Here is a 25,451-nt window from a genome sequence, read left to right on the forward strand (position 1 = left end):
CCGCTCAAGCCGGAAGCGCAGCAGAAGATCGCCAATCTACCATTCTCTGGCACGACGTTATTCGGGTCGCATGCGGATGACGAGATGGCCCGCATGAAGGCTGAGGCGGAGACTCTGAAGGCGGTGGGGCTGGAGCGGCCTAAGGAGCAGCGGAGGTCCTTCCGTTCCTCGGGCAGGCGCTACACCAAGCAGAGGGGCCAAGGGCGTCAGTCGGGCCCCCAGCAACAGCCCCAGCAACAGCAGCAGTACCAGAGGCAGCCCTTTCAGAAGCGCCAGAGGGGCAGAGGCCAGCATCAGTCCTCGGCGGGGAACAAAGGCCCGTCCGGGTCGAAGCCCTGAAAAGTTACTTCCCCCTCATCCGTTACCCGCTCCGGTGGGGGGAAGTATTCAACACTACCTGGCAGAGTGGAGGACAATAACACAGGACAAGTGGGTGCTGAATATTGTTTGCAATGGCTACTGTCTTCGTTTCACCAGTTCGCCTCCACAGATTCCACCAGTGCGCTCCCTTTACATGGTGCGGGAGCTCCAGCGGGAGGCGGACGTTCTATTAAAAAAGAAGGCGATAGAAGCTGTTCCTTTGAGGCAAAAAGGAAAAGGTCTCTACTCACGGTTCTTTCTCGTAAGAAAAAAAGACAAGAACGAGTTCAGGCCTATTCTGGATCTGCGTCAAGCAAACAGGTGGATCCGCCGAGAAAAGTTCCGTATGTTGTCCCTGCATCAGATTTACCCTCAGTTGCATCGAGGAGACTGGCTGTGCGCCATAGATCTGCAGGACGCTTACTTTCATGTGCCGATCGCACCGAAGCATCGCAAATTCCTGAGGTTTCTGGTAGGCAACAACCATTACCAGTATTCCGTACTCCCGTTTGGCCTGAAGTCTGCGCCACGGACGTTCTCCAAGTGCATGGCAGTGGTCGCGGCACACCTGCGGAAGACCAAGGTGTTTGTGTACCCTTACCTGGACGACTGGTTGATCAAAGCGTCCACTTATCAGGAAGCCCAGTGCCATTTCAACAGGACGGCGGCTTTGCTTCACCGTCTGGGGCTGCACATCAACATGACGAAGTCAGTGCCGATCCCTGTGCAGTGTCTCCAGTACTTGGGGGCTTCAGTCAATACCTTGACCGCAAGCGTGTGTCCTTCGGAGGAGAGACGCTTATCGATCCGTGGGAAGGCTCTGCATCTCATCTCAGCCCGCTCTCCTACGGTGAGGACGGTGTCTTCATTACTGGGGTCGATGGCTTCTTGCATCTTCCTCACCCCCAATGCACGTCTGCATATGAGGCCCCTGCAGGAATGTCTGGAGGATCAATGGGACCAGAGGAGGGGGCGTTGGGAGGACAGGATCCAGTTGTCTCAGCACGCTCGGCAGTCTCTGAAATGGTGGTGTTCCCCAGTGAATGTCTGCAAGGGGACCCCTTTTCACAAGGACATTCCGGCCCAGACCATAGTGACCGATGCGTCTCTCCAGGGCTGGGGAGCGCATTCGGGCCCTCTTCAGATTCAGGGGATATGGTCGCAGATGGAGACGACCTACCATATCAACTTTTTGGAACTCAGAGCAGTACACTTGGCCTTGAAGGCGTTCCATCCCTCCTTCCGGACGTCCTCCCTGCTGGTTCAGACGGACAATACTACGACCATGTATTACCTCAACAAGCAGGGGGGCTCCCGGTCACGCACCCTGTCTCGGGAGGCACAGGCGATCTGGAACTGGCTGGTGGCCAGGAATCTGACGATCACGGCGACCCACCTGCCGGGAGTGCAGAATGCCCAAGCAGACGCGCTCAGCAGACTCGTTCAAGAGAACCACGAGTGGGTGCTAAACGACGACGTGCTAAGAGACGTCTTCGCAGAATGGGGCACTCCGGATATAGATCTGTTCGCCACGGCAGAAAACAGCAAATGCCGCGACTTCGCGTCCAGGTACTACCAGCCAGGGACGCTGGGGAATGCACTATGGATCAGCTGGTCCAACAGCTTTCTCTACGCCTTTCCGCCCATTCCCCTGATTCCGGCGGTGCTGATCAAGCTGTCGCAATCCAGAGCCAGAATGATCCTGATTGCTCCGGAGTGGCCGAGACAATGGTGGTTCACCGACCTTCTTCACCGGTCTGTTCTGCCACACCGGCGCCTGCCGTGCCGGCCGGACCTCCTCACGAAGTTCGGAGGGCAGATGGTTCACCCCAATCTCTCGTCCTTGAGTTTGGCAGCATGGCTCCTGAGCTAGTGCAGTATGGACACTTGAACTTGCCTCAGGACTGTATGGAGATCTTAAAAGAGGCTAAGAGACCGTCTACGAGGACCTCCTACGCCTATAAGTGGAAGAGATTCTGCTTATGGTGCAAGGCGAAGGACTTTGACCCTACATCCTGTAAAGAAGACGTTATTTTGCCTTATCTGCTGCAGTTAGCTCAGTCTGGGCTTAATTTCCAATCTATTAAGGTTCATCTCGCAGCTCTGACTGCGTATAGGAAGGGCCCTTCTCAAACCTCATTCTTTCAAATCCCTGTGATTAAGGATTTTTTGGAGGGTTTGCGTAAGGTGTTTCCCCCTGTTAGAAGGCCTTCTCCACCTTGGGAATTGAATGTGGTGTTATCTAGATTGATGAGGGAGCCTTTTGAACCTATCCATAAGGCTTCGCTGCAGCATTTGTCTTGGAAGGCGGCCTTCCTTGTAGCCATTACATCGGCCAGGAGGGTGAGTGAGATTCAGGCTCTGTGTTGCCAAGAGCCGTATACTGTTTTCCATGCTTCTAAAGTAGTGATGCGTACCCATCCTAAATTTTTGCCTAAGGTGATATCAGATTTCCATGTGAATCAGATGATAACTTTGCCTACGTTTTTTCAGCATCCTTCCTCTCCGGCGGAGAGGTCTCTGCATTCACTTGATGTGCGTAGGGTGTTGAAATTCTACCTGGATAAGACGAAAGATATCCGCAGGTCGGATCAACTGTTTGTTAATTATGGTTCGGTAAGAACTGGTTTAGCTACCTCAAAGCAGTCCATTTCCAGATGGATTGTTTCCTGTATTCAGCTTTGTTACCAAAAAGCTAATAAAACATTAGGGGGTAAGCCTACAGCACATTCGACTAGAGGAAAGGCGGCTACCACCGCTTTGCTTAGGAATGTTCCCATTGCTGACATTTGTAAGGCTGCCACCTGGAAGTCAGTCCATACGTTTACAAAGCATTACTGCCTGGACTCTGATGCTAGGGCAGATGCGCAGGTTGGACAGGCTTCGCTAAGGAATTTGTTTGCACAGTGATTTGTTGGTGTTTGGGCTTACTCCACCGCTTCTTGTTGGTTGGGATGGGCTTGCCATTCTATTCATAGATTATGACTATACACAGAGATCCCCTACTACAGAAGGAGTAGTTTCTTACCTGTAACTCCAGTTCTGTAGTAGGGGTATCTCTGTTATAGTCATAAGCGACCCTCCCTCCTCCCCGGTGGAGTAACCTGACGGTATCAGGCCTGTTGTTATACACCTTCAAAAAGAACTGAAAGTAACTTGTGTTGGCTGTGCATCCTGGGATACCGGGGGTCTCTGGAGAGTTTCTTAAAGGCACGGTATCCCTTTAGCAGACACATAATGACAGCCTATAGGGCTTGTCTGTCCACCCCTTCCTCTCTATTGTTTAAAGGGATTTTGGTGAAGGGAGTGTGTGATAATAAAGGAACATGTCAAATGTGAATAAAAATGACATTTCAACTTTATTTTGGCTTTTGTGTTCACTTCAGAGGAAGTGCTGGCCAGTGCAGCCTTGTGGTGATTAGGCTGTATTATTTTGTCTGTCTCTTAAGTGTCTTTGCAGGTTTGCAAATGCGGGACAGCTTAAGAGATATTTTTGATTGCTCCGGGGTCCCCGCACATGGGCGGGGATTATTCATAGATTATGACTATAACAGAGATACCCCTACTACAGAACTGGAGTTACAGGTAAGAAACTACTCCGTTTTCACCTTCACCCATTTGCGGAATCAACAGTGGGGCGGTTCCTCCATTAGGGTGGAGGAGCGTCGCCCCATTGCTTTCTCGCACCAAAGATTATTTTTTCCACCATCGAGTTTGGATGTTCATCTCAAGCTTCAAGATAATTGAGTTTTTCAACTAAGGGCATTGGAGAACTCACATTGCCACTTTTACCTCGACACAGTCCAGGCAAATTGGACCAGAGGAGTTTGCTGAGGACCAGGTCGTAGGAAAAGGACTTTGGGGAGGGGGGCCAAATCAGCCGTAAATGTAATGTAAAATTCCTGGGGCTAGACCATCATTAATCCGTAGCTGAGGAAGCTCTTACTCTGCCTGTTCAGCATTTAAAACAAAAAGACCATTTGCCTCGGAGGCACCTTTCACACAGGTCCGTAAAGAATTGTCCTGGGACTGATCAAACATTTCTTCTTAAGGTGGGTTCCTCTTTTTGTTTCTTCCCACACCAGGAGACGGTGGCAGAAAGGGCATTCTATGCTTTGTGTCAAAAGAAGAAAAATGGACTACATTGGTAGGACCGAATCCATCCGCAACGCACTGCAACAAGTTGGTGATTCTGTCAAACTCCGCCTTCTAAGTGTTGTATTGCCAAGTGGATAGTTAAGTGCATTCAGAAGTGCCATGCTAAAGTTGAGTGCTCACTGCATTCAGTGCTCCGTGAACTTTCCACTAGAAGGGAGTAACATGTTCTTAGGGAACATGCTAAGAGCAGATATCTGCAAAGCTGCTACATTGTCAATGCCACACGTTAAGTATGTTTCGGACATTTGATCCCGTCAAAAGGCTTTAGTTGGCTAAATAGTATTGAAAATTGTGTTCAAAATAGGTATATTTTTTCTTGCTAGCCACCTGCTAATGGGAATATACTGTTCACCTATGCAGAGCATGTGAGTTATAAAATGCACATGCTAAAATCGGAAAATGATCCTTCGCCTGTAACCATCTGTTTAGTTTTTGTAGATTCACATGCCCCTTCACACTTCCCTGTAAGCAAGCAATGAGTGAAGATGTTTTCACATGAGTTGGTCACAATGCACCGTACACCTTCCTTGTTCTGCTTTGCTACATTCCACTTACAGTACTTACCCATTGGGGGAAAACAGTCTGACGTTGAGTCGCTCTTGAGCATTGTGGGCCAAGGGAGGAGTTATGAGGTACCTTCAGACCAAAGACTACGTACATCTATTTTTTTTCTCAAATACCTTGCAAATGTTGGTGCCCAACACTGGTGGCAGGCGCATGCGACTCTACAGCAATACAAGCGACAGGGAAGGCAACGCTGTCCTTCTGTTGGCTATGATCAACATTCTTAGATGTAATATCTTTGGACTAAACTGACCTCTGCACTCGTCGCTGGTACCTTTTGTATGTGGCCCTGTGTTATGTCTGGATGTTGATGGTAGAGTCAATATCACTACTTGGGGCGTAAGAGCCGGTGGGATTCCAGATTCAGGTGAAGGTTATCCACCAGAAAATTACTCCCCCCCCCCCCCCCTCCCCCCCCCCCCCCCCCCCCCCCCTCACTTCGCCGCCAGATGCCACCAATGTCTAACTGAATATGGACTAATGGACTTGGCTTCCAGATTGTGACCAGGTGTCGTCGGATGATTTACTCTAAGAGAAGACTTGCAATCCTAACGATTCGCCGAGACCGCCTCCCTGCATATCTGGGAACCCTGAGTGATCTGGTCCTACTGTCGGTCCTCTGTTCCCAGCGGGCAGAAGATCTGGACCAGGCCACCTGCTTCCAGCTGGAGAGCTGCATGCAGAAGGACTTTAAGTCGGCTGTCCAGCGCATCCTGGAGCGGTACGGCAGGGCTTGGACAGCCATGTAGAAACCACTGTCTAGGATAAGACCCTGGATCTTACTGAGCAGAAGGGTCCAGACGTTTGCAGACTTGTCAGTGGGCGGAAAGTGGTTTACCATCTCCGTAGTTGGATTATGGCATGGTTTGCGTACTTGTGCCATCTGCTGGTAGGGCGGAAATGTTCATCTTATTTAGTACAAAGTTTGTTTTCCATAATCCCTAGTTGTCGGATTTTTAGTGTCTGCCAGGAGACCTCCATTTCGGTTTTGACCGCAATACTTTATCGTCTGTGCAGTCTTTGGCTTGTCTTTTTGACATTGGCTAGGTCGTAAATGACTGGTGTCTGGGCTCTCCCGATATGATGGACATAAAGATCAGTTAAAAAAAAAAGAGAATCCTCGTCAAAATAAATCATTTTTAGGCTCCAAACACTGTTTTCTGTTTAGGATTGAAAACATGCAATGAGTTTTGTCCTGGGTTTCACTACTGGCTCCTATGATCGAAAGCACTAATGTATTGCGTGTGTTCATCTGAGTCATCACGTAAAAGTGGAAGTTTTTCTGTGACCCACAATGCCCTACTTGCGAAGCACATGTTATGGCCCCTGTGGTAGAAATGTGTGTCTTAAATAAATCCAAGCCTCACCTGGCTCTGAAAGAGGAGCAATTTCTCTGGGTTGACATTTTGCGGTTCTTAAAGCAACCTTCACAATCCCTAGACAAGCTCTAAAAAGCACTGTCTGAAATTGGAGGAATTCTCAACAAAGTGATTTTCGTCGAAAGACTGGATGAAAATCCTGGCATCCTAGTACTTACCACACCACTGCCTAGACACAGCCCATACACAAGCAAAAATAGAGACTTCCAAATTCTACGGTGACAAACTTCAGTACAACAGCCTTACCCAAAGTGGCTGACCGTAGTTAACCGCAGAGCTTTTTGATGGCGAAACCAACCTTGCTAGGGCTTGAATTCATCTAACCACAAATAGGAGGCTGAAAAAAGTTTCATTCTGGAAATGCTTCTGCCATTGAAAATGTTAAGCACACAGTGTTAGATTGGACTACGAAAAGGGCTGGCTAAAGGGCGTGGATGCAGAGAGCAATCCAAGTTTTGCAGCGTGAATCTTTCTGGATTCACTATGCTGTGCAGTATTCCGCGGTCTGGTGGTTGTGTCCGGATTCGTAGTCCTTCTTTTGTCTTTTCTTTTTTTTTTGTAGCCCAGGTGGGCGTCGACGTCCCACCATTTGGTGCACCTCTCGTGACGTCGTCCTGCTTCCTGCGGAAGTCCCACCTCGGGCGCCATCTTCAGATTCTTTTTTCCGCCGTTGGGTCTGGATCGTCACCGTGAAGCTCCAGAGTTTTTTGGCGAAGAAAGAAGAAAAAGCACGAGTTTCATCGAAGAAGTAGTTGAGGAAGACTACAGAAAGGAAGAGAAACATGCCGGGACGACGACGAAGGAGAAGAACCTCGATCTTCGACGTCCAACGGAGAATGCGCACTCAGGGACACTGAGCGCAGGAATGGACAAAACACCTTTTAAATTCTGCCGTAACTGCCACCACAAATACGCGCAGAAGGACCAACATCCGGTCTGCAACCTTTGCCTGCCAGTTGACCACGAGAGCAAGGACTGCAACGCCTGTTAACAACAGACAAATGGATACTGAACATCATACAGTTCGGATACTGTATAGAGTTGGAAAGGAAACCACCAAACAGAAAAGCAAAGAGGAGGGTGCACTCAGGACAGGAGCTAGTGCAACTCGTAGAAGCAGCACAAGAACTACTCCTAAAGGATGCCATAGAGCCAGTACCTTTCAAAGAAAGGAACAAGGGAGGGTACTCAAACTACTTCCTCGTACCAAAGGTGGACGGAACACTAAGGCCCATCCTGGATCTACAGTTCCTAAACAAGTATGTAAGGATGCAAAAATTCAAAATGACGTCCCTACAAGAGGTACTCCCGCAAATGAGAGACGGAGACTTCATGTCCACCGTGGATCTCAAAGATGCCTACCTGCACATCCCAATGAACAGGCAGCACAAAGGTCTGTTAAGGTTCGCCATTGGCAAGGAACACTACCAATTCACAACCTTGGCATTCGGGTTAAAGTCCGCACCAAGGGTTTTCACAAAATGCCTGGCGGCAGTGGCAGCGTACCTGCAGAGGGAAGGGATTCATGTATACCCTTACCTCGACGACTGGCTAATAAAGGCAAGTTCATGCGAAAAGTGCGAGGAACATGCACATCGGGTCACGAACACACTAACGAAGCTGGGATTCTCAATACACTGGGGGAAATCCTCTATGGAACCAGAACTGGGGGCAAAGATCAATACCTTGCAGAGAACAGTGATGCCCAGCGACAAGAGAACACTGACCCTGCTGAAGGAGACGCGCCTCTACCAGAAGGGGCAAGCTCTGACAGTGAGAACAGCGAGCAAGATCATGGGGATGATTGCGTCATGCATTCACCTAGTTACCAATGTACGCCTACACACGAGGCCTTTGCAGGAATGGCTGCAACAGCAATGGTCACAGGCAAGCGGAAGTTGGGAGGATCTAGTGGTTGTAACGCACGTGGTGCAAGAAGAGATAGCATGGTGGAACAGGGAGAACATAACTATAGGGAAGCCCTTAACACCACCAAACCCAACGGTGACCATCACCACAGACGCATCTCAGATAGGATGGGGAGCACATATGGACAAGCTCAGAGTGAGGGGTCTGTGGACTCCAGCGGATGCGGTCCGACACATCAACTACCTGGAGTTGAAGACCGTATTCCTAGCCCTGAAAGCCTTCTAGAAAAAACTGTACAGCCAGAAGATGTTGATACAAACAGACAATACAACAACGATGTTCTACATCAACAAGCAGGGAGGAACACAGTCATTTCCCCTATCCAACCTGGCGCAGGAGATTTGGAGATGGGCCATCCCACTCAAACTAGACCTGCTGGCCATTCACCTACCGGGGAAGGACAATGTGGAAGCAGACTGGCTCAGCAGGCAGACTTCGGCGTCCCACGAGTGGGAGCTCAATGGACAGGAAACGCAAAGGCTATTCAGAAGGTGGGGTACATCGACAATAGACCTGTTTGCAACACACCAGAATGCAAAATGCCAAAGCTTTGCATCCAGGCAACCAGAAAACCAATCTAAGGGGAATGCCCTATGGATAAGCTGGTCAAAAACATTTGCCTACGCTTTTTCATCAATACCACTGATACACAGGGTACTCAACAAGTGCAGGACCAGCAACATGACGCTGATCCTAGTGGCACCACAGTGGGCAAGACAGACCTGGTACTCACAAATAGTGGAGATGGCACAGGGACCACCACACAAGTTCACCAAAAGAAAGGACTTACACTCCATGCAAAACGGAGAGGTTCTACACCCAGAGCCAGAGAGCCTCGGCCTAGCGGCATGGCTCCTGAAAACATAGTTTGCACACCTTAGGCTACCTCTAAGCACTATGCGAGTGCTCCGGGAAGCAAGGAGACCGACGACATGGAAATGCTATGGGGAAAAATGGAAGAGGTACTCACATTGGTGCAGGAGACATAAACTGCAAAATAAGATGACCAGGGAATCAACGGTGCTAAGATACCTCGCGCACCTACTAAAGGCTAAACTATGTTCATCCTCACTAAGGGTACACCTCGCAGCGATTGTTGCCTACACACCAGGTGAGACGCGTGAAAGTTTCTTTGCATCAAGAGTTGTAAAGAGGTTCCTGGAGGGGGCAAATAGGATAGCGCCACTAAAAAGGATGCCGCCGCCGGCGTGGAACCTCAACTTAGTCCTAACGGAACTTATGAAGGCACCCTTTGAACCCATTCACAAGGCCTCCCTTCAAATGCTAACAATGAAGACAGCCTTTCTGGTGGCAATAACCTCGCTGCACAGAGTAAGTGAGCTGCAAGCGCTAACGCTGCAAGAGCCCTACATCCAGATACAGAAGGACAGAGTCGTAATGAGAACGGACCCACACTTCATGCCGAAGGTGGTGTCAGCATTTCATATGAACCAGAAAATACAAATACCAAGCTTCTTTCAGAACCCTACCACAGGTGCAGAAAGGGCACTGCACACTATGGACGCTAGAAGGGCGGTGATGCTCTACATTGAGCGAACCAGGGAGCACAGGAAAACTAAGCAGTTTTTTGTGTCCATCGCAACCAGCTCCCTGGGTAGGCCAGTAACAAAGGGCACCATCGCGCGATGGATCGCACTCACGATACAGTTCTGCCACAAACAAACAGGCAGGGCAAGAACTACCAGAAAGGGCACGGGCCCACTCCACAAGGTAGAAAGGAGCAACAATTGCTTTTCTGGCAAACACACCCATTCAAGACATATGCCTGGCGGCAACATGGGCTTCAGTGCACACGTTCACTAAGCACTACTGCGTGGATATACAAATGAACAAGGAAGCACAAGTAGGACAAAAGGTGCTTCAACATATATTCAACGATCATCTTCCACCCAGCCGCCACAAAAGTGACAAACCGCTACAAAATCGATGCACAGCATAGTGAATCCAGAAAGATTCACGCTGCAAAACGAATAGTTTCTTACCTGTCAGTGTAGTTTTGCAGCTTGAAGATCTTTCTGGATTCACTAGCGAACCCTCCCACCTCCGCCAGAAAGATGAGGGGGGAAAGACAGAGAATGGAGAACAAAGAAGTTTTGAAGAGAAATGTGAGAAAGGATAAAATTGAGAAGAAATACGGTAAATGGCCTAGGGATAAAAAAAAGAAGAATCCGAAGATGGCGCCCCGAAGTGGGACTTCCGCAGAAGGGATGACGACGTCATGAGAGGTGCACCAAATGGTGGGACGTCGACGCCCACCTGGGCTACAAAAAAAAAAAGACTACAAATCCGGACCCAACCACCAGACCGCGGAATAATGCACAGCATAGTGAATCCAGAAAGATCTTCAAGCTGCAAAACTACACCGACAGGTAAACTATTCGTTATCTTTGAAGAAACTTCAGAGAAGGCAGCATACATCTTAGAGCTTTAAGGAGGAAACCGTAAAGACAGGGCCGAATTTACCCCTGGCGACGCCCTGTGCGACAATGTTTGCTGTGCGCGCCCCCCCCCCCCCCCCAGACCACCTCGCTACGGGTCCCCACACTACCACCATCTGACAGTGCCCAGTGCCCCCCCCCCCCCCCCGGCCCCCCTAGTCTCCATAACCACTGTCTCTTAGATTCATTTAGCGTTATAGCACCGCTCTTACTAGTTTAAGGCGTCAGAGCACTTTACATCACACCTACATTGCATGGAGACAATTAAGCGTTTGTAAATCAGTGTATAGGAAATGTTACATAAGACAGAGGCCTACAAGGTGTTGGAGTCGCATGTCATCCATATGGGTAGGCAATATAGTTTGAGTCCTTGGTCTGGAAAAGCACACATTCAGGGGCATATGTTCAAGGAAGTGGCGGAGTGAGGCGTTAGCCGTCATGGCTTAACGCCTCACTCCGCCACTTCAGAAATGCAAGGCTGCACCATATTTACAACAATATGGTGCAGCCTTGGGTTTCCTCCTGCACTGGCACTACACTTAGCAGTGTAGCGCCAACGCAGGCACCCTTGCACCATAGTGCAAGGTTGTCTGCGTGCAAGGGAAAGATTGTTTATGTACAAAAAGGTCCGCCTTCCTGTACATAAAGAATCTTTAAATGGCATTTCGTCACTTCTGTGTGTGCTGCTGAATGCAGCACAGATGGAAGTCACAAATGGCATTTATTAAAAAGATTGTTTATGTGCTGGAAGGGGCACCTTCCAGTACATAAACTATCCAAGGCTTTTTGCTTTTTCCATGTGTGCTGCACAAGGCAGCACACATGAAAAAAGTAAAAACGAGGAGAAATAACGCATTTCTCCTTGTTTCGCCAACTCAAGACCATGATTTCCCTGGTCTTAATTTTGGAGCTGCCTCCTATTTACGCTGCCCTTGTAAATAGGGGGCAGCGTCAAAAGCAATGGGTGTTGCAGTTGCAACACCCACTGCCAACTCCTTTCAGGCTAAGAATTGCGTAAAAGGGGCCCTTATTTACAAGGTGGCGTTAAGCCACATTAAGTGGCTTAACGCTGCCTTGTAAATAAGGCGAGACCCCTATCGCCACGGGAATGTCACAAAAAGTAACGTTCCCGTGGCGATAGGGGCTTGTACATATACCCCTCAGAATTTAAAACAGCATTGTTAGGGGTTTTCTTTAATAAGAATTGATTTCTAACCAAATTAACCCTTTTTTATTAGGATAACGAAAGAATGGGAAAAAAAAATGTATCTAATATATTCCTTGCAGTTTGCATGCAGCTCTTTGACACCTGTTAATAGCTCACTGCTCTATCATAGGATTTTAACAGTTAAACTAAAAGTAACAAAAGGATCTGACAAAAGTGATAACCCATTGACCTATTAATAGTATATGCACTTCTGTGATCTGAATTGGACAAGTTCTTTGCAGCAGGCATGTTAACCTTCTGCGCTGCTCTACGATGAGTCAAAACTTCCACTAGAGACAAAGCTCCGGTCTCTCTAGAGGAAGACCATTAATCACTAGATTTAACCTGACAAGTTCATTGATGCTTGAAAATTGCTGGGACAAGGAACGTGGAATCGGGTGCTTTTAAAACCATACACACGGCGCCCCCACCCCAAGTCAGCGCCCGGTGCGGTGGCACTGATCGCACCGCCCTAGAGCCGGCCCTGAGTAAAGACACCAGGCCCAGAAGCTATATTATAACAAAAAAAGCAAAGTAGTCCATCCGAGTGGTGGACTAAGAAGAACCTTATCTAAGGAGAGGCCTAAGGACAGAAGTGAGCAGACTAAAGGCTAGAATCCCTGAGGAAGTCCCTCCAGTCTCTCACGCCTCCTCGCCACAAGACATTACAATTCAGTGTGAGGCACATAGCTGCATAATGTTTTCAGATCAAGCAGGAATAGGGGAAGTGGGTTTTCTTCTAGTCAATATTAAACCATTTCTATTTAAAAGTATTTCCAAAACCTGCCATCTCTAATCTGTCAAACCGAGAATTGAAAAGTAATCGAGACCTGCAACTCAAGACCACATTATATAAGGGGTCCAGAAGCAGCCTGGTGAATATCGTTGGAGCTTGGAGGTGTTTTTTAAAATCCCGTGAACTAGACTGGCCACCACCTGACACAGCATATGAAGTTGGAGGAGATGGGTAGCAAGAGGGAAAACCCTTCCAGACCATGAGATGGGATCGTGCAACCATGTTGGGATGGTGTGGGGCACAACTGGATGGCTGATTGGCAGCACTGGAGTTTCTGATGGGTATTCCTCACCGTAGCTTCCTCACCTTGTGAATATCTCCGGTTGAGGAATCTGTAGTTGGAATACAGAAAACCCTCCACTGTCCACTGCTAGTCACTACAGTGGAGAACGTTTTGTGGAAAGGACTCAAATAGCGCCTCACAAGCAGACTGTACAGTGATGGATGTTACATATGTTTTTGGCAGGCACGAATGTCACTTATGCTTTGATGAAATTTCATGTAGCCGCTCTAAAAGCTTCTTGGAGAATTCAGCTTATGGGATACATTTTTAGTATACCAGTTGTCGAAATATTCTTGAGCACAAAGAGAATGTTGTAAGGGATGTGAATGTAGTAAAGTTAATGGCATTCCAATGTAGTCACTTCTCAGGTGTAACCTGGCTCATGTTGTGGAAGTTAACTTTTCCGATAGCAACTACCGCTTAGGTGGATGAGTAATTGGCCCACATTGGTTTTAACTGACCTGTTCCTCAGATACACAGAGTAAGTATAGTATCCATGCCAAAGAAGATGACCCCCTTCTGTGTCTTCTACAACGTTTTCAAGCTGCGAAAGTCTTACCGGTAAGTAACTATGCACCATCTCTTAACCCAGTCCAAAATCCAAGTGTAAGACTTCGGCTAGAGAGGCACAACTGTGCAGCGTGCCAACCCATTAAAGAGCCAAGAGCTGCTCCTGGGCAGTCATCCCTGCTGCATGGCTTCAGGAGTCCTCTTTCAATCACTCTCTGCATTAGTCCACAGTTGGAACACTGAGCAGGGTAACCTCGCCACCAAACTAAAGGCTCTCTTCCTGATGAGTGGATTGAAAGTGGAACTTTCCATAGTATAAATGTTTGCAAATTATTTGACTGCCTCAAGATCAAAGTGTCTGAATAGGAGGGCGTTTAAACCAATAAAAGGTGAAGTTTGGAGCACTCCGCTCCTACAGCCCCAGAGCGTGCGAGTAAGAGTGCCTTCTCCAGGAATTCTATCTGGTGGCGGTTATCGAGGAATTACTTGTGGGAGAATGCGGTGCTCCGTGCAGAGTTGTTTTTGTTGAATTTTTTTATTTTTTTAATGCGTCTTGGTTAAGTCCCCGCTCTTGTTTTTAAGGTGCCCTCTGGGTGTGCATTGTGTTAAACCCGCACTGCAAACTAGAGGAGAAGTCCAGTTGGCTGCGGCAGCTTCGCAAGTGGGGAGACCTGGACGTGTGCCCGCTCGAGGATGGCAACTATGGCAACGAGCTGCCCAACATCACCAATGCGCTTCCACAGAGCTTAAGCCATGCCCATGGTGAGTGCTTGAACCAGGACTTATGTTTACCTTGGACTTCCTGTCTGGGCTGGGGCCTGGGGCCTAGGGCCTAGGGGCTGGAGTGAAGCAGCTGACATGGTTGTGCAGTGTTCTGGCTAGGGAGGGCAGCCCCTCTCCTCATCTGGCTTGTGAAGCTGAGGGGCAGCGAACCATTTGATGACTTCGAGCTGCTTCTTCTGTGTTCGATGCTGTGCAGAAGCCCTTTGTGGAATCTCACATGTGGACAGATCTGTATAGCTGCTGTTGTGGGGAATAGAAATCGAGAGCCCAAAGTATACACTGTAAAAACGCCGTCAATATTGTTTTTATGCGAGGTATTTCAAGTTCAAGTTTTAATCTTTATTCTCGGTCATTTAGACCATCAAAGATGAAAATACATAACATTGTTTGAGATTTAAGATTTACAATATTGTTAAGAAAAAGTTTTTAAATTGCACACAAGCTCAAAGTTGCATGTTACAGGCATTATAATCCATACTAAAAATCAACCAATATCTTGAGACTTTATACAGTATCCCCCTCTTTTAGAACCCGCGATCGTATGTCACATAGCCATTAAATACTTTGCTACAGCAAAAACGATCGGAGGTGACATGTCAGTTTTGAGAATTCTAAACGCGGGGAGATATTTCCTAAAGCCCATATTTTTAAGAATAGGCAGGAGCCAATACCTCCTCGCACGTTGATAGGCTTTACAAAAGAAGAGTACATGTAAGTCACTCTCAGAGGGATAGGTGCATGCTGGGCACTGCTCTACTGCTGGTGGATTGGACCAAGAGCTAGTGAAGGCCCTTAATGGCAAGGAGCCATATCTCCATTGAAGATATAGTTTTCTTGCCAGTGCAGGACTCATACCATCTAATACACTTTCCATTTGGTAGGAATCTTTGAATTGTAAGAATGTATTGGTCAATGATCCCACCCGTGTATTACCTATGTCAATGGTCAACTTCTGCTGGTAATAAAGTTGTGAGAGTGCCTTCCTGGAGATCCTCCTACTTGCGGTCGCAGGGTCAGTCCATAATTCCGGAAGACCCAAACTTTCGCATGTGCTCCTTATGTATTTTAACCAAGGGATGTTACTGGTATTTGGTAGGGCCAGGAACTCTCGAAGCTCATTTCTGTAATCACCAAGGTCCTGGCTGCTCCATATTCGTCGCCAAAAAGCTAAAGGCTTCAAACCTAGCTCCTCAGCAATTGACCTCAGACCTAGATCCAATCTGAGTGGAAGCAATGGTGTGCTCGAGGGAAGGGCCACTAGCTGTTTAAGGAATTTGTTTTCTGTGGTTGATAGGTTTTTACAGAAACATGGCCCCAAAGTTCCGCCCCATATACAACTGAGCCCCGTGCTTGGGATTTATAAATCTGTATCATAGGGCCCAGTGGGCGGTAAATGGATTTACCCACCATTCTCAGGATGCCCCCCGTCTTCTGGGATAACTTCAAATTTGCCCTAGTCGTATGAGTTCCCCATGTCATTTTCTCATTCAGGGTTACCCCCAGATATTCAAATGTGGTAACCCTCTCCAGACGCGCCATGCCTAACAAGGGATTGGGGCGTGTGGAGGGAATGGGGTTCAAGATCATAAATTTTGTCTTTGAGGCGTTTATTTCAAGACCCCTCTCAGTACAAAACTCTAGGAACCCATCGAGTATCCGCTGAATTCCCATGGGTGATTTAGAAAGCAGCAGGGTGTCATCCGCAAACATTATGGCGGGCACCCTGCTGCCATTCAGTTTGGGGGCATCGATATCATCTAACCTGGACAAATGGTCAATAACCCCGTTGACAGAGGCAAAAACAGGGTGGGTGCAAGCACACAACCCTGCCTCACCCCCCTGTCAACGGGGAATTTTTCCGTTAGGCCTCCCAACCTCCCGTACCTGACCTGGGCAAAGTTATCCTGATGTAGTTTGATCAGAATGGCCAGTATATCTGGCGGGACTCCCATATCTCCCAGGACGCTCAAGAGTTTGGATCTAGGCACCAGGTCAAAGGCAGCCCGTAAGTCCACGAATATCGTGTACAGGCAACCCCCCTCGACAAGTGCCGTCCTCCAGTAAATAAGACTTAGCCGAAAAATTTGGTCCGTGGTGGATACCCCCTTTCTGAAACCAGCCTGAAACGGACTCATAGTGGCAGTTTCCTCTATCCAATTTTCCAATCGATCGAGGATAAGCCTTCTAAGAGTTTCTGCGAAACATCTATCAAGCTGATGGGCCTGTAGTTGGATGGGAGCAGAGGCGAACCCTTCTTAAAGATCGGGACCACCTCTGCGCCCAGCCAAGTACGGGGTACCTGCATGCCCTTTAAAATCGCATTAAATAGGACCAGAAAGTAAGGGGCCCATATATCTGGCTCCTGTTAAAAAAGATCGCCAGGGAGACCATCCAGTCTGGGTGCCTTTCCGGTTGACAAGCCTGTTATGGCAAGCCGCACTTCCTTTATTGTGAATGGATCCCCTGTCATGCAATTATCAGCTAACAGAATGGGGCTGCTGCCCCCACATCCTTGGGCCTCTGTATACAGGGATTGAAAATGCTCCTGCCAGGACTTTGATGAAATATTTGGCTCTATTGCCGTAGCTAATTCTCCAGAACCTGAACTAACAGTTCGCCAGAACTTCCTTGAATCCGTAGAGGCCAAGGATCTTGCAAGTTCTTCCCACTTGTTCTGGTCCCATTCCATTTTAGCATTGGCAATGAGCCTCTTGTAATCTCGTCTCCTGGTTTGAATCTCCAACCTATCTTTACGATTCTTGATACTCAGCAGGAGATCCCTCCTTGCACTACGGCACGCTGCATTATACCAAGTGCACTGGCTCCTTCCACCCCCCCTCCTCGGATCATTATTGAATAAATTTGCGGATAAAAACGTTACAAGTTCTTCATGGTGCAGCCATATCTGTTCATTATTGGCCACAGAACTTGGTTTTTCGCTTAAAAACGCCATCTTCTCCAAAGTAGGGATAAAATTATTATAAAACCGGGGAAGCTTATCTATACTGGCTGCTAATTTTTCCCACTTAATTCTTTGTCTGTTACTCTCAAGGACTAGGTCAGAATTTGGCTTGGGGAGTTCTCCTTCCCCGCCGGGTCGGGTAGGAAGGAGAAAGTCCAATTCCAAAGCATTATGGTCGCTGTCTTGTCTATCCATGACCCTAAAGTCTGCGAGATATGACCAAGAGGAAAGCTGTACTAAAATATAATCTAGTCTTGATTCCCTGCCTTTTCGGTTGAATGTAGGTTTGCTCGGGATGTCGGATTTAGCTCGCCCATTACAGGCCCTAAGCCCATGTCTCATTGTTAAGGCAGTAATCTGTACTGCCAATGGGCTCCAAGCCTTTGGTCGGATAGATACTATTGATGGTACTCGCCATCTTACCTCTTCCTCTAAACAGGCCCCATCTAAAAGACCTGGTAAAGGTTCATAATGGGAGTTCAGGTCCCCACCTACTATAAAAGGGAATCCCTGGGGGAGCTCCGCCAAGAGGTCCGCTAGTTTGTCGACGGTAGGAGACTCCTTTGAAATAATAACCGGCCTCGAATAGACATTTACCACCGCCAGTCTGCAAGAATGATGCCATTCCAATAGTACCACAAGTATATCTTCAGATTCCACTGGGAAACGCGTAGCCTTGCATCCCAAGTGGATACCGACCCAAGTTTCAAGTCCGCCGGATGGGCGCCCCCTTCCCCCCCCATTTCGCAGGAATGGAGAATACTGCGAAGCCCCGCCTCTCGTGTTCCTCTTTCCCATGTTTCCTGAAACATACATAGATCCTTGGAATCGGTATATTCAGTCCAATCCTGGGAATCAAACTTGTTTCCTAGGCCCGCCACGTTCCAAGATAGTATTTTTAATGAATGGGACCTGGTACTACAAATGGTAGTGTGAGTACAAGCGTCCCCTTTATCTCTGATCGTTGCCTCTGTTTGTTAATGGGGTGTTCATATCTCCCTCCACAACATGGCGTGCCGCAGCAGCCGGGTTGTTCAGAGCCACATGGTGTTCGGGGGGATTAAGCAGCTTTGTTCCTAGGTTAGCTTCCTCCACAATCTCCCCTGCTGCGGAATTAGATTTCCCACTTGCGTGTATGGGCAGTCAGTCCACCATATCTAAATGGCTATATCTATTCTGGAGTGGGAGATGAAAGTAGTGAGGGGGTCTCCGGGAGTATTGATTTTGCATTTCTGCGCCACGGTTACTACCTCTACCGTGGCAGGTTTCCCATCCCTCGTCTAACATACTGGGTGTGTAGTGGACAAGTTCCTGCCTGCGAGGGTCGGGTGGTGCTCTCCATCCTCTTGGCAACTCCTCACCCAATCTCTCTTGGTGTGAATGGTATGTATTAATTTCGGGGTTCCCTAGATATTGTCTTCTGGGATAATAGGTGGCTCCCCTTTTCTTGTGATCTCCCCACCTTATCGATCTTTGTATCTGTGCCCCCCCTTGTCTCATCCTCTCTATCATATGCCAGGGGAGGATAGAAGAAGGAGAGGGGTAGAGATTGAATGGTGGTCCCCTCTGCGTCATTGGGCCACCCACATATATGCAGGACGGCCCTTTGGTCTTTGAAATTAACTATGACGCAGTCGCCCTTTATGGATTTAGTAGAGTTACCCACCCACGGGACCCTTCTTACCATAAGAACGGGGCTCACTATACCTTCCGGGAGCGGCCTATACGTACATAACCAATTTATCACCTTGTTCTTAAGAGAGATAGTGGATTCTTTAAAGGTGGAGTTCAATTCTGGAACCCCCACCAACACAACAGTGTATGGTACTGCCTCTGGGGGGAGATGTATTGGTCCAGGGTTTGTTCTCTCATTGGCACCCTTCGTCGATAATTTCGCATCATTAATTGGATTGGTAGAAGCAGATTTGCTCTCCCCAGTTTGAACTACCGTCGTAGGGGGGGGAGATGTGTGATTAAGCTGATTAACATGTTTATTTGCAACATCTGCCATCAGGTCAGTAGTAATACAGATAGGCGAGCTAGATACTGCCTGTTGGACTATGTGTGAGGCACTTTTAGCTTGGTGTGTGATTTGGGGGGAGTCCCTTTGAGTAACCCTATCGGAAGCCTTTGCTCTACCTTTGTTGGCTATTTTCAGGCTACCGGCTAGTTGGACTGTTGATTTTTCTATAACCACTAGCCTGGCCTCCATCTTTATTAGTCTTTCTTCCAGCGGGCTTAAGAGATTTCTTAAGAGGGCACCTATGTCCGCAAGGGTGACATCCTCCTCGATATATTCAGGTGGGGTTAAATTGGATTGGTTACTTGTCTTCTTTGCTGAGTTCAAAGGCATGAGCTCAGCTCTGCCTGATTGCGGTTTTTCCCTGGTGGTTGAGCGGGAACTTTTTGGTGGCATGTTTGTGGATGGAACTATGGTGTTTTGCTTTCTTTTACCCTTAAGCCCTCCACGTTTTTTTGGAATCGCTCCCTCACTAATTCCACTTCGCTTATTTGGTTTAGAGCCTGAGGGATTAGTAATGTCAGGATCTAATGTAGGATTTATAGTGGTTGTAGGATGGGGTTGGGCTCCGGGAAGAGTTGGCATACTAAAATCTACAGAATCACTAGGGTCCTTACTACTTGCCTGGGAAGTACAATTCAATATATTCAATGACTCAGAAAAATCATTAATGTCATCCACCAATATGTCCGGCGTGGTGAATTCTGAGCTTGCCACAGGCGACTTAGCCTGGGCCAAAGGGCCCATAGACTATCTCCGCACCCAGTCCAGCTCTTGGGATATTCGCCTTTCAAGGAGCGTGATGTCCTCAATTAACAATGACCCTGCTTTCACGAAATAATTGTCCAATGTTCCCTTTGATAAGGTCGTGGAAGCCATGGCACTTTTGCTCCTTGTCTCTCTTGTCGACATCTCTTCGTAAAGGGTCCTTTAATTATCCCTCTTGTTCCGGGAAAGGTCTAAAGGGTATGGCCCTGGCCCGGCCTCAAACGGCCCGCTCTTTGCCCGGTCTTCGCTCCGGGCGCGTTCCGCTGGCGCGTAGGGGCGGGGCTCATAAACTGGTCGGGCGTAAAGAATGGGGGAGGGGCCGGGAAGAGGATACAGATGTTCTGGGTCAGCGCAACAACGAGCACCCTGGTCCTCGCAGTCCCGGGATGGTAGAGAACAGCCTCCCCAGATGCAGCGTCCTTTTAAAATCAGCGGTCCCAGGCAGGGAGAATGACCAGCTTCCAAGTGTCCTGCGGTCAAATGCGGCGAGCGGCACCCGCGAAGCGGGGGCCGCGAGAGGTAAAATGCTTGATGGGGGAGGGGCTGGGAAGAGGATACAGGTGTGCTGGGTCAGCGCAACAGCGAGCACCCTGGTCCTCGCAGTCCCGGGATGGTAGAGAACAGCCTCCCCAGATGCAGCGTCCTTTTAAAATCAGCGGTCCCAGGCAGGGAGAATGACCAGCTTCCAAGTGTCCTGCGGTCAAATGCGGCGAGCGGCACCCGCGAAGCGGGGGCCGCGAGAGGTAAAATGCTTGATGGGGGAGGGGCTGGGAAGAGGACACAGGTGTGCTGGGTCAGCGCAACAGCGAGCACCCTGGTCCTCGCAGTCCCGGGATGGTAGAGAACAGCCTCCCCAGATGCAGCGTCCTTTTAAAATCAGCGGTCCCAGGCAGGGAGAATGACCAGCTTCCAAGTGTCCTGCGGTCAAATGCGGCGAGCGGCACCCGCGAAGCGGGGGCCGCGAGAGGTAAAATGCTTGATGGGGGAGGGGCTGGGAAGAGGACACAGGTGTGCTGGGTCAGCCCAACAGCGAGCACCCTGGTCCTCGCAGTCCCGGGATGGTAGAGAACAGCCTCCCCAGATGCAGCGTCCTTTTAAAATCAGTGGTCCCAGGCAGGGAGAATGACCAGCTTCCAAGTGTCCTGCGGTCAAATGCGGCGAGGTATTTTAAAAGCAGCGTTAATTGTCAAATATCGATCAAATCAACTCAAAATTGTGATTTTTCTGTCTTATTACTCCAGGATGAAGGGTGCATGGGGTGGTGTAGCGTGCTGAGCAAAATATTTCCGGGAACAAAAAATGAAATAAAGCAGTATCTGGAGTGGGATAAACGGATTATTGACACTGATTCGGTTGGATGGCGATACTGAGGGAAGGACAGAGGTTTTTGAGGCTTCATTTGCCATGAAATATAGGTGGCGAGTGCCAAAAACAACTTTTAACATCGACCAGTTATGTGATAAGTTCTCTGTTCCTATTTCAAGGGTGACATCCAGAGGTGGTGTTTTAAGTGTATTACAATTAAAAGTATAATCTGAACAGCCATGCGACCGGCCGTGTTTAGAGAGAAACATGTTAGCTTAGGTTTGAGGCCAACAAGGTCATGTCCATGAGCCTGTAACTACACACATTCTGCGACTAAAGGGCATAATCTCATTAAACACCAAGTGCTGCCACCTGATGGAATCACTTGGTTCTCCTAAATGCCTCGTCGATTTCCTAATTGTGTTTTGGCCCAAACTCAAGTTGCTGTCTTTGCCAGTGCCATGTGACTGGTGCTTGTGGCCTCTTGCTACCCGTGGTGCTGGATCCAAAAGAGCAGCTATTTGCCTGAAGTCGGGGAGTAGTAGAAAATATGGCCTCAACCAAGAGACTGGTCGAGTACAAATGGACAAGCCACGATAAGTGCTTTTTTGCACCGGTGTGCTCTCTATGGGGCACTTCCAGGCTCATGCTTGTAGAGATTTTACTAGGCCTACAGCCTAACAACCACCTTAATGTTCTGCTTGGATTGTTAATGTGCAGCATTTTACAGTGTATTCGCTTAGCCGCACTGTAACACAAGGAGACACAAATTATAATTTGCTACACTTTAGTAGCACAAAACAAACCCTGTACCTGAGCCCCTGATTGTCTGTCCATCAAAGGGAGTGATTATGACACACAAGGCACTGCAGACAGTGGGTGCAATACATGTACTTTGTGTGTCCCCTGTGCTCATTGCGTGGTATGGGTGCCTTCAACTTGGTCCTTTGTGTTGGATTGAAATGCTGTATAGCTCGACAAAAGTGTGGTAGGAATTGGGCAACTTTACAGTCACAAACACATTCCTTATGTTCAAGTGGTCAGATTTGTTACATTGTTAAAGGTAAGTCCTTTTGGCACGTTCTGGCCCTTTCACATGAAGGATGGGGCAGTCAGGTACACTAACATTTGTTTGGATTCTTTCGATGCTTATTTATGCGGTGCCTAAACTAGAATTTGAGCACAGGTTTGAATATCAGCAACTTAGCCACTCTTCTGTTGGTGGGATGTTATTTCACGGCAAAGCCTAGTTGCAGAAGCGATTGCCATGCAGTGTGCAAGAGGCAGCTGTTTGGTATAGCTGTGAGGGAAAACTACTTTGCAGACACAGAAGCTGCCACTCCTGCATATTTTAGCCACTGGCAGATATACTTCGGTAGTATTTGAGTGCTTATTGTAGTGAGACGTACGTTTTTCCCATGCAAAGCGAAAATCACCCATGAGGGTATCTTGGAGCTGAGCAGGTGTGTGTGGCTAGCCCTGCCTATGGTTGGTTGAGTAATTGAAAATCCACGTCTTCAGCTTCTTACGGAATTCAAGAACAGAGAAGGTGGCGGCTCCGAGACAGAGTGGAAGGCCATTCCACACTTTAGGAGTGATGAAAGGGAACACCCATCCTCTTGAACTGGTTTTGTGTATGCATGGGATGTTGGCGAGTAGGAGCCCTGATGAGCAGAGGTGTCTGGATGGTTGGTGGAAGCAGATGTGACTGTTCAGGTATGTGAGGCCTGAGTTGTATAGATTCTTGAATGCATATGTGAGGACTTTGAATTGAGCGTGTTTGTGTATCAGGACCCTGTGGAGCTCCCTGTGGTGTGGTGTGATGTAAGTTTTGTTTGGAAGGTTGTGTAGGAATCTGGCTTCCGATTTCTGGATGGTTTGAAGTCTTCTAGTGAATTTTTGGGTGATACTGGCATAGAGGGTGCTCCCATAGTCCAACTTGCCGGTGAATAGAACATCAGTAGCAGTTTTTCTAGAGTTGCTTCATGAGTCATTTGAAGATCTTCCTCAGCATCTTCAGGGTGTGGAAGCAGGATGCAGTGACTGCGTTAATTTGTGTGGTCATGTCCAGTTTTTGTGTGTAGTCAGTGCATCCATGCCCCTTCACAAGCAGGAATGGTCAGATTAATCTCCATCACACGTGTAATCAGGTAGGGGACACGAGAGCTGGTTATTTAAAGAGGTCCTGTTCTAATGCTCCCTGGTGTGTACATAGGAAAAAAACAGAGGGGAACAGTTCCTCTTAGAGGCCAAGGTGGTTGAGTTCACTATCAGCCTGCTGTTAGTTGGTCAAGGGGGGGATCTGAATTTCAGATCTTGTTGCCCTCACACACCTGTTAGGGTGTCATGCTTCATCATTGGGCGCTCCTCGTCGGACCGGCGCGGCAATGTCCAACGGGCCTGGTGGCATCTTTAGCGGAGATCTTCTGATCTGAGAACGCCGTTTTGTGAAGAATGTGAGTAGGAATGTGGAAGTCAGTGACTCCTAGTTGGTGTGGGGACTTGAAAGAATAAAATAGGCCCTGGCCCCTAAATTGCTTTAATTGGGTTGTGTGGGGCTGGGACTAAGTAAAACCAGGGCGGCTACTATGGTGATTCTAGGTATCAGGGTAGCCTTTAGTTGACGATAGTCAACATGTTTCGTGTCCATATCCAGGTGAGGAGAAGACGTGTTCTCAGAAGTGGCATGCCCACTACATCCTAGGTGGGACCGTTCCAGTGGTCCGGTTGCTCCTCCTTCACCTATGAAGCCTTCGGCCCCACTCTATTGAGGCGGAGACTCTATACCAAGACCCTGAATTAGGGTTTTCTTTCTTTTGTGGGGTAGATCCTGTTTACCCGTTTATAATAACCTAGGTACACTCATATATTGGTCTACCCACGGTCCTGAAGAAGTGTCGCTCAACCTTGAGCAGAGATGACACGAAACATGTTGACCTTCGTCAACTAAATGCTACCCTGATACCTAGAATCGCCATATTAGCCGCCCTGGTTTTACTTAGTCCCAGCCCCACACAACCCAATTAAAGCAATTTAGGGGCCAGGGCCTATTTTATTCTTTCAAGTCCCCACACCAACTAGGAGTCACTGACTTCCACATTCCTACTCACATTCTTCACAAAACGGCGTTCTCCGATCAGAAGATCTCCGCTAAAGATGCCACCAGGCCCGTTGGACATTGCAGCGCCGGTCCGACGAGGAGCGCCCAATGATGAAGCATGACACCCTAACAGGTGTGTGAGGGCAACAAGATCTGAAATTCAGATCCCCCCCTTGACCAACTAACAGCAGGCTGATAGTGAACTCAACCACCTTGGCCTCTAAGAGGAACTGTTCCCCTCTGTTTTTTCCTATGTACACACCAGGGAGCATTAGAACAGGACCTCTTTAAATAACCAGCTCTCGTGTCCCCTACCTGATTACACGTGTGATGGAGATTAATCTGACCATTCCTGCTTGTGAAGGGGCATGGATGCACTGACTTCACACTATAGTCCTAACCAGAAGCCTCACTCTGGACTGGTTCAGTACTGTACAAGTTATTGCCAAATGGTTTACATATAGTGCATGCAGCTGCCCGTTTGGTGAATGTTGTCTCCGTTTAGTGTGCCATGTTTTAGTTTGCACAATTACAGTATTGTAATGTGTGTCGTTACTATATGTAAAATTATTCAATCAGGAAAGAGGTAAGGAGAAGCTGTGGTCCATTTGGCTTCCAAAGCATCAATGCAAAAAATCAAAGGGGGGGGGGGGGGGGGGGTTGGAGAATGGGCCACTTGTCCTGTGTACCAGGGTAAATTTCGTTATTGTTCCGTCTTTAAAGAATAAAAAAATAAAAACTCATTCACGTGCAAATGATGATCCGGGCGGTATATCTTGATTTTCCGCCTTTCTGTAGCGTGAAATCATCATCATGGGGTTTATTTTGAAAATATGCTGACCTCCACCTGGAGGAAGGGCAACTGGTA

At 48.2% G+C, this 25,451-nt stretch overlaps 1 protein-coding gene across 1 annotated transcript in view; it reads left to right on the forward strand.

The window, feature by feature from the left end:
- Positions 1-25,451, forward strand: part of ZSWIM5 (zinc finger SWIM-type containing 5) — a 390,515-nt gene that overhangs the window by 198,266 nt on the left and 166,798 nt on the right. Inside the window, exon 5 of the mRNA XM_085602808.1 lies at positions 14,228-14,407. Coding sequence (XP_085458934.1) covers positions 14,228-14,407 — 180 coding nt within the window. The remainder of the gene's footprint in view (positions 1-14,227; positions 14,408-25,451) is intronic.

Source organism: Triturus cristatus, chromosome 4_2, assembly GCF_964204655.1.
Source record: "Triturus cristatus chromosome 4_2, aTriCri1.1, whole genome shotgun sequence".
NCBI lineage: Eukaryota > Metazoa > Chordata > Amphibia > Caudata > Salamandridae > Triturus > Triturus cristatus.